The 8,477-nt window shown below is 43.5% G+C and overlaps 2 protein-coding genes across 2 annotated transcripts; both read right to left on the reverse strand.

The window, feature by feature from the left end:
- Positions 1-909: 909 nt before the first annotated feature.
- Positions 910-3,099, reverse strand: LOC135395792 (uncharacterized protein K02A2.6-like). The gene has a single exon (XM_064626885.1). It carries the CDS (start codon positions 3,097-3,099, stop codon positions 910-912), a length of 2,190 nt encoding a protein of 729 aa, XP_064482955.1.
- A 219-nt stretch (positions 3,100-3,318) lies between these two features.
- Positions 3,319-4,134, reverse strand: LOC135395793 (uncharacterized). The gene has a single exon (XM_064626886.1). It carries the CDS (start codon positions 4,132-4,134, stop codon positions 3,319-3,321), a length of 816 nt encoding a protein of 271 aa, XP_064482956.1.
- Positions 4,135-8,477: the final 4,343 nt, after the last annotated feature.

The following is an 8,477-nucleotide window of genomic DNA, read 5'->3' on the forward strand; positions in this document are numbered from 1 at the left end:
ATGACGAAAGGTCATGGGGGCTGCACCTCTGCTTTCGAAAGATAAAACAGTCATTCCACACTGTGCTTACTGGCTTTGTATCGAGTCTGACAAATCCGACAGGCCTGGACTGCCTTTTTCAAGGAAGTTTGAAATGTAAGTGTAGTGTCTCCGTCCCGGTTGTGTCAAAGGTACGACCAAACAAAGGCACCAAGATAGCCTTGCTCCATGCCGTTTATTCCACTAAAAACCAAACAATGTTCTTTTTCACGCGCCGTCCCCGACGTCGTCGTCTTCCAAACCCCAAACACATCATCCTCTTTTCCGAGGATATAAAATAAACACTACACCCCTCCCCTAGTTCATTAGGCAGCGTCCCTCATTCAGTAGAGTACATTGAGTATAGTGCATTCCTGACTATCTTTCGGTGGTCTCGTACAGCCGTAACTGCGGTCCCTTGAATTCGGATGACCTTGTATGGCTGAGGCTCGTATGGTGTCTCATGGGACAAGGGTGCTGTCCTCTTCAACAATACACTGTCTCCCTTGTGTAGACCATGGTGTGCGGCATGACGTCTATGGTCAGAGTATGCCTTCATTTGTCCTTTCTTCCGACTGTCCCTCTCCTGTTCGAAGCTAAGCTTCTGCTGCATTTGTGGAAGCTTGGTTCTGATCTTTCTTCCGAAGAGTAGTTCTGCCGGAGTGACACCTGTGGTAGAGTGCGGGGTGGCTCTGTTCACAGCCAGATACTCATTTATCTCGTCCTTCCAGTTATGTCCCCCTACACAGGCTGCCTTTATGGTCTTCTTCAGTCGCTCTACCTCCCCATTCGCTTGCGGCCACAGAGGTGTTACTCTATGGTGACGAATACCATTGTGCTTCATAAAGTCGGCGAATTCCTTCCCGAAAAACGGGGGACCATTGTCTGTCTTCACACTTCAGGGATGCCATGTACGGTGAACATGTCGTTCAACTTGGTGGTCACCGTTCCTCCGTTCAGAGATGATAACGTCGCAACCACGGGGAACCGTGAGTATTCATCTACGACGACAAGCAGGTACTTGTTGCCAGGTAGTGGACCAGCAAAGTATGCTGCGAGTGATAGCCACGGTCCGTCGGGAAGCTGTGTCATTACTAACGGCAGGTTCTTATTCTCCTCTACTGTCCGTTGACATGCCTCACAGTTTCTGACCACAGCTTCCACCATCTTATCGATCCCAGGAAACCATACCTTCTCTCTAATTAGCTGCTTCGTCTTCACCATACCCTGGTGTCCCCGATGGGCTAACTGCACAAGCTCCATCTGCGCCTTTTCGGGAATTACCAAGCGTGGTCCTCGCAAGACCAAGTTGCTCTCCGTTACTGTTAGTTCTCCTTTTATCTGGTTGAAAGGCTTTAACTTTCCGTACTTCCATAGATGTCTGCAAAACTTCTTGTCACGTCTTCGGAGGACTGCAGTCAGTAAGTCCATTTGTTCATCATCTTTGTAAGCCTTTTGAACGTCTTGCAGCGTCATAGCCTTCGGCGTAGCACACCTAACTAAGAACAACACATATTCTTCGGCGGCAACGGCTTCTTTCGTGGGACTTCCTTCTTTCGTTGAAGGTGGATGTCTGGACAAATAATCCGCCGGGTTCGTTTTACCTGGGATATGTTCCACGTCAAAGACGTAATGTTGCAGCCTGAGGCTAAGGCGTTCTAGCCTTGCTGATAGCTTGGCGCTTGGATTCTTGAGTATTGACACCAGAGGTAGATGGTCGGTTTTGACGGTGAATCTTCCCCCCGCTAAATAGACACGAAAACGTTCGACCATCGACACTATGGCCAGCATTTCTTTGTCGATTTGCGGATACCTCTTTTCCGTTGGCGTCAGCGGTCTGCTGTGGTATGCCAAGATGCTGTGATCCTTTTTGTCCCTGATTTCCTGGACTAGAATTCCAGCAACTCCCTCTGGTCCAGCGTCTGTGATGACGTACGTATTCTTTCTGTCATCGAAGTACGCCAGTGTCGGAGCGTGAGACATCTCTTTTCGGAGCCTTTCGAGGGCATCTTCTTGCTCTTGATTCCATGAGAACTCAACATCCGTGTGTGTGAGTCTCCTCAGGGGCTCCACAATTTCTGCTAACCGGGGAATGAACCGACTGCAATAGTTCACCATCCCAAGCAAGCTCTTTACTTCGGCTGCATTTCTTGGAGAAGTCATTTCTGCCACTGCTCTCACTTTTCCTGGGTGAATGGTGACTCCCTGGGCAGAAAAGACATGGCCGAAGAATTTCACACTCCGGGAGCCCAACACACATTTTTTCAAGTTTAGTGTGAGCCCTGCTTCTTCAAGGTTCTTTAGGACCAAACGCAATCTTCGATCATGCTCTTCTATAGATCGACCGGATACCAGAATATCATCACTGATGTTGATGATTCCGTCTTCGTCGGGTAGAACTTGGCTGATGGCGTCCTGGAATATCTCAGCTGCCGCATTGATTCCAAACAACAGCCTTTTGTACCTTCTTAGACCGCAGTGGGTAGAGAAAGTAGTTATTCTCCGTGACGACTCCTCTAGTTCTAGCTGATGATATCCTTCATTCAGGTCCAACTTGGAGAAATATGCTGCGCCATTCAGTGCATTGATAATGTCTTCAACCGTGGGCATCACGTGCCTCTCTCGAGCGATAGCCCGGTTAGCTTCTCGCATATCAATACACATTCTTAGCGCTCCTTCTGTGTGTGGTTTGGGAACCACAACAACCGGTGAGACCCAAAGGGTAGGCCCTGTGACGCGCTCAATGATGTCCATGTCTTCTAAGCGAGTCAGCTCGGCCTCCAATGCTTTCCTCATTCTGAAAGGAATTCGGCGATGTCGTTGTGCGACTGGCTTGACGTTGCTTGATATTGCCAAGTTAGCTTGAACATTCTTTAGTTTTCCAAGTCCTTCTAACAACTTCGGAAACTCTCTTCTGGCATCTACTGATGTTTCCCGGCCCACCGACTGTACGATGTTGATGAGGTTGAGCTCCGAGGCTGTTTGGTAACTCAGCAATGATGCTTGTGGCCCTTTTACTACGAATATTGCTGCTCGTACAGATTTTCCTTGAGTCTTGAATGTCGCTGTGAATGTTCCCATGACAGGGATTTCTTGCTTCAGTCCATACGGAACCAATCGTGTTCTTGTTTCTTCCAGCGTTTCTTGGAAATGCTCGCTCCAAGTCTGCTCTCCTACGACGTTTACTCCTGACCCAGTGTCCAAGCAAAAGTCCACGGGCGTTTTGTTCACGATTACTGTGATTACTGGGAGGTTGTTTATGACACTCTGTACGTGGAACACAGACTCTTCCGAACTTGCTTATCGGAGCGAGGACTGAGGTTTGGACGACGTAGTGAGAGACTGTATCGTTGCTGTGCCCTCTGCTGTGCTTCGGCACCCCCTCGCAAAATGGTTTCTCTTGTGACACTTGAGGCATGTCGCCCCCCATGCCGGACATGTCGTTTTGCCGTTCGGGTGGGGCCAGCTTCCTCCGCATCCTCTACACCTTTCAGTCCTTCTTTTGTCTCGTGCTTTATTCTTCGGACGAGTGCTGTGCGTTCCTTTCTTGGTTTCTATCTTCTGCACTGAGTGAGACTGTGCTGGATTCTCTATGCTGGTGGCTTGGACTTCAGCATTCTCAACGCTGCGAACAGTCGCTAAAACTTTATCCAGTGTGACGTCAGTTTCTCGTAGTGCTGTGTGACGTTGTCTCTGTGATGTGGTGCCCTCTATAATCTGAGAGAGAAGCTCCTTGTCCGCGTCTGTGAATTCACACGTTGTACTGAGCTTTCTGAGTCTGACGTGGAACTGGTCCAGTGTTTCTCCTGGGTTTTGCCGTGCAAGGCGGGATACGTGGCGTTCGTACACAACATTCTTCTTTGGGACAAAGTGTTGCTTCAGACAAGCAACAGCAGTGTCATAGTCTGACCTGGCATTGAAGAGCGTATTAAAAATATCGTATACTTCTTCACCGGCATAATGAAGTAACATGGCACGTTTGCGAGATGCGTCTGTAACGTTTGCTGCCAGAAGAAAATTGTCGAAGCGTGCTTGCCATTTTATCCAACGCTGTGCAAGCGATGTTGCGTCGCTGTGTGATTCAAAGGGCGGGAATGGAGGTAGAAGCGTCTCCATGTGCTCGGTGCTGTTCTTGTGGAGAGTCCTACGTGGTTGCCGTTTGCTGTGGGTTATCTTACGCAGGAAAACCTTGAGATCTTCGGGTTAGAACCCTCGTCGCCAGTTTTTGTAGTGTCTCCGTCCCGGTTGTGTCAAAGGTACGACCAAACAAAGGCACCAAGATAGCGTTGCTCCACGCCGTTTATTCCAGTAAAAACCAAACAATGTTCTTTTTCACGCGCCGTCCCCGACGTCGTCGTCTTCCAAACCCCAAACACATCATCCTCTTCCCCGAGGATATAAAATAAACAACACTACAGTAAGTATGTGTTATATTGGCTTCACATATCCCCACCACATATTGAGTGTGTATATCGCTGTACTTTTGATGCTATAGCATATTTAGCGTACATTATTATGAACACCTAGTGTGGAAAACTCGACACCTGCCACACAATGCCAACAATTGTTTCTGCCTTTTCTTCGACTGCTTATTTTTATTATAATATTATTTTAGTATAACCGTCTGATTTTTAATAGTCACAATTTTTCCATGGTTTTGGCGCACTATAGCATTATTTGCTTATGCGCCATTAAAATTGAATATTCATCATCATCATTAACTGCCATTATTCAATTGAAGTCCCATGTTTCAGTTGGATACAGAACAATGTGGTATACGATGATATGGCCAGATATATTTTTTGCTTTCGTTCTGGAGTTGCTCATTTCAGAAGAATAGTCACTGTGAAGTTTCTTTTCGAAACATTAAGAGGACTAAAACCAAACACTTTTCTTTCAGAGCATCCCTTATGCACCTGCATTTCTATTAAGATCTGTGTTACAAGAATGACAGACCACTCAACAGCGATGAACATTTGAAGTCGGAAGTGCTGGAACGAAGATGCGTTAATCTGTGTGAAATGTGCTTTGTACGTGTCTGAGTCGAGGGCATAGGTCACAAGCTAATTTCTGTCTTCAGAAGAGGTGTCAACTATGCTCCTTCTATCTACTAACCAGCTCCACTTTTTAGGGTTCCCTGTAAACTAATGGAGCGCATCATATACCAGCACGTTGTTAACCATGTTGAGTCTATCAATTATTTTTTTGAAAATTCCAGCATGGCTTTAGAAAAGGTATTTAGGCAAAACTAACATAATTCGATCACAGCATTTTAAACTGTCGTGATTTCTGGGTCCGCGTAGATGCAGTATTTTTTATTTTGTAAGGGCTCAGTCTTGCTCAAGAAATTGTTCAGTGTAGCAACGATACACAATGTCACGAAAGGAGTGCTTATCTATCGTTCCACAAGACTCATTAAAAAGGACTAGTGTTGTGTTTCAACAGAACATATTGAACTCATGAACCATGCATCATCCTGAGAGCTATAAGTCATCCTAGATACAGATGCTGAATTATTTTAAATGCGATAGACGAGCTGTGCGAAGAGGTACCTCCAGTTAGGATGTTGGGTACTACAAGCCTGTGGCAGTTTCTGTGTGGAAGGCTCGCCAGATCCTGTTCACTGCACAAGCTGGGATGTCCATCCTCTTGTTTTTCCCAAGCTTGCGGTAAAAACACCTTGCAAACTGGCGATACGCAGTATATCCATATCGTCTACGCAGATGCACATAAAATATAGTTTAAGCAAATAGGTAACCGGTCACAGTACAGGGTGTGCGTCGTGGCATTTCCACATGTACTTGAGAGCGACTGCAATTTATCTGTACACACCCTGTATATTACTACACATGAGTAGTAATAGGTCTTGTCCAGGCTACAAGGGGTCCAAACTACAGGATTCCTGCCCCTGAGCCCTGCGCGTATTTTTCCTCGCGCGCGGCAGGCGGCGCTCGGGTGGAGGCTCTTACCGGTGGGCGGAGCGTGGCCGGAGGGTTGCGTGCGCGCTTATCCGCTCACATTTTTCAGCCTGGGCCGACTTCTTTCATCATTTCTCAATCTGTGTCGAATTCAATCGCAATTTTTTCCCCGCTACAACAGGTGTGCAGTAGGCAGTTTACATGCAAAGGATAGCCATACACAAAAGTACAAGTGAAAATATATTTATTAAAGCCATTAGTGTCAGGAATTATGATATGACTCCGTGTGAAGGAGAAAAACTCAGTCAAAAATCTGATGCAATAGCATTGAAGGGGTATTTTATTAGTGATAATCACGAAAGTTTTCAATTAAGCAGAAGGAGTAGCACATTTTTAATAAAAGAAGATATTTTTAATCAATACGATTACTATCAAATTAAAAGTTTTATTATAAAAAGTCTAACATGACAACCATAGCGGAGTTTTAATTACATAGTTCTAATATGTAACTTCATGCGCAACAGCTAATATTCCATTATGATACATTTAATCAAAGAATATATTTTTAATCAATACGATTACTATCAAATTAAAAGTTTTATTATAAAAAGTCTAACATGACCACCATAGTGGAGCTTTAATTACAAGTGCCGATAGATGTATATGGACAGCAGAGAACATGGAAGACCATAGGACACGAACACAAGAGGAAATAAAATCTATAACACTACATTGGTTAATCAAAACAACAGAGGAGGAGACTATCATTTTAACTATCATAAAATCATCCTCGTGACTTCCCCATACAAACCTTAATTTGTTTTATGAATCCAACACAGAAAATACATTAAAAAATGAACTTCACCACATAGCGCGCTCCTAGTCAACAACCAGCTCTAATAATATCTGTCCTGATTTGTTGAAGACTGGATGCGTACACTTATGATTGTACACACTGGACTGACTTCTTTGGCTATTTTTCAGCCTGGGCCGGATTCATTCGCATTTTTTTCATGCGGCGCGCAAGTAGGGGCATGCAAACTGACAACATCGGACCACATCTTTGGCGATTTTTCACCCTGGGACGACTTCGTTCGCAATTTTTGTCAGGTGGTGTGTGTATCAAAATTAAAAGTTTTATTATAAAAAGTCTAACATTAGTAACCTAGCGGAGTTTTAATTACAAAGTTCTAATATGTAACTTCAAGAACAATAGATAATATTCCATTATGATACATTTAATCAAAGAAGATATTTTTAATCACTATGATTACAATCAAAATTAAAAGTTTTATTATAAAAAGTCTAACATTATTATATGTGAGCACCATAGCAGAGTTTTATTTACAAATTTCTAATAGGTATAGTTAATTGTGAACAGCAGAGAACCTGGAAGACCATGAGACACGAACACGAGAGGAAATAAAATCTATAACAATACATTGGTTAATCAAAAACAACAGAGGAGGAGACTATCATTTTTAACTATCATAAAATCATCCTCGTGACTTCCCCATACAATTTTCATTCTAAGAGACACTACAAACCTTACTTTGTTTTATGAATTCAACACAGAAAATATATTAAAAAATGAACTTCACCACATAGCACACTCCTAGCCAACAATCAGCTCTAATAATATCTGCCCTGATTTGTTGAAGACGGGAGGCGTACACCTGACAGTTATGAACATTTTCGAGCGCAATAGGGAAGATTATTCCAACATTACACAATTAATCAATTTCTTATTAAGTAAACAGCATAGACATATGGAAATAATGAGAAAAACGATCAACAGCTAATAGAGAACCAAAACACATCACATAAACAACAGACAGATGCAGGCAAATAAATGAAAAAAGAATCTATCAAAACGATCAACATGCACAAATGAATGGCAGAGAAACACTTTGAACGGCACATGATGAATAATTTAATACAGCACAGAGCTAACGCTGAATAGCAGAGAAACAATCTAAACGGCGCATCTGCCAACGTGTAAACAACAGACAGGAAAATATTACTGAAACAGATAATAGAGAGCCAAAATCCAACACGTAAACAAGAGGTACACAAAGGATAAATAGTTGAAGAACAATCTAACAAAACAAGAAACATGCACGGATGAATAGCAGAGAAACACTCTAAACGGTGCATCTACCAACGGTAAACAACAGACACATGCAGGGAAATAATTGAAAAAGAATCAATCAAAACGATAAACATGCACGGATGAATAGCAGAGAAACACTTTGAATGATGTATTTGCCAACATGTAAACAACACACCGGAAAATAATAGCAGACATTACAATTTGAAATAATATATCTTTTGAACTATCATAAAATCAACATTGCGAGCTAACAATATCCTACTCAGGCACTATAAACATTACCTTGACAGAGTTATTCAAACACGCACCACAGCTATACTTTCCAGAGTACAACCAGACTCGAGACACGGTGGGGTCACTCTCTCCCTCTATGCAGACCAGTGGGGTCACTCTCTCCATCTATACAGCCCCGAAAGCGGGGAACCTGT

This window comes from Ornithodoros turicata, chromosome 5 (assembly GCF_037126465.1).
Source record: "Ornithodoros turicata isolate Travis chromosome 5, ASM3712646v1, whole genome shotgun sequence".
NCBI lineage: Eukaryota > Metazoa > Arthropoda > Arachnida > Ixodida > Argasidae > Ornithodoros > Ornithodoros turicata.

Coding starts and splice junctions, on each gene's coding strand:
- LOC135395792 (XM_064626885.1), bottom strand. CDS start 3,099: ATGGGAACATTCACAGCGACATTCAAGACTCAAGGAAAATCTGTACGA.
- LOC135395793 (XM_064626886.1), bottom strand. CDS start 4,134: ATGGAGACGCTTCTACCTCCATTCCCGCCCTTTGAATCACACAGCGAC.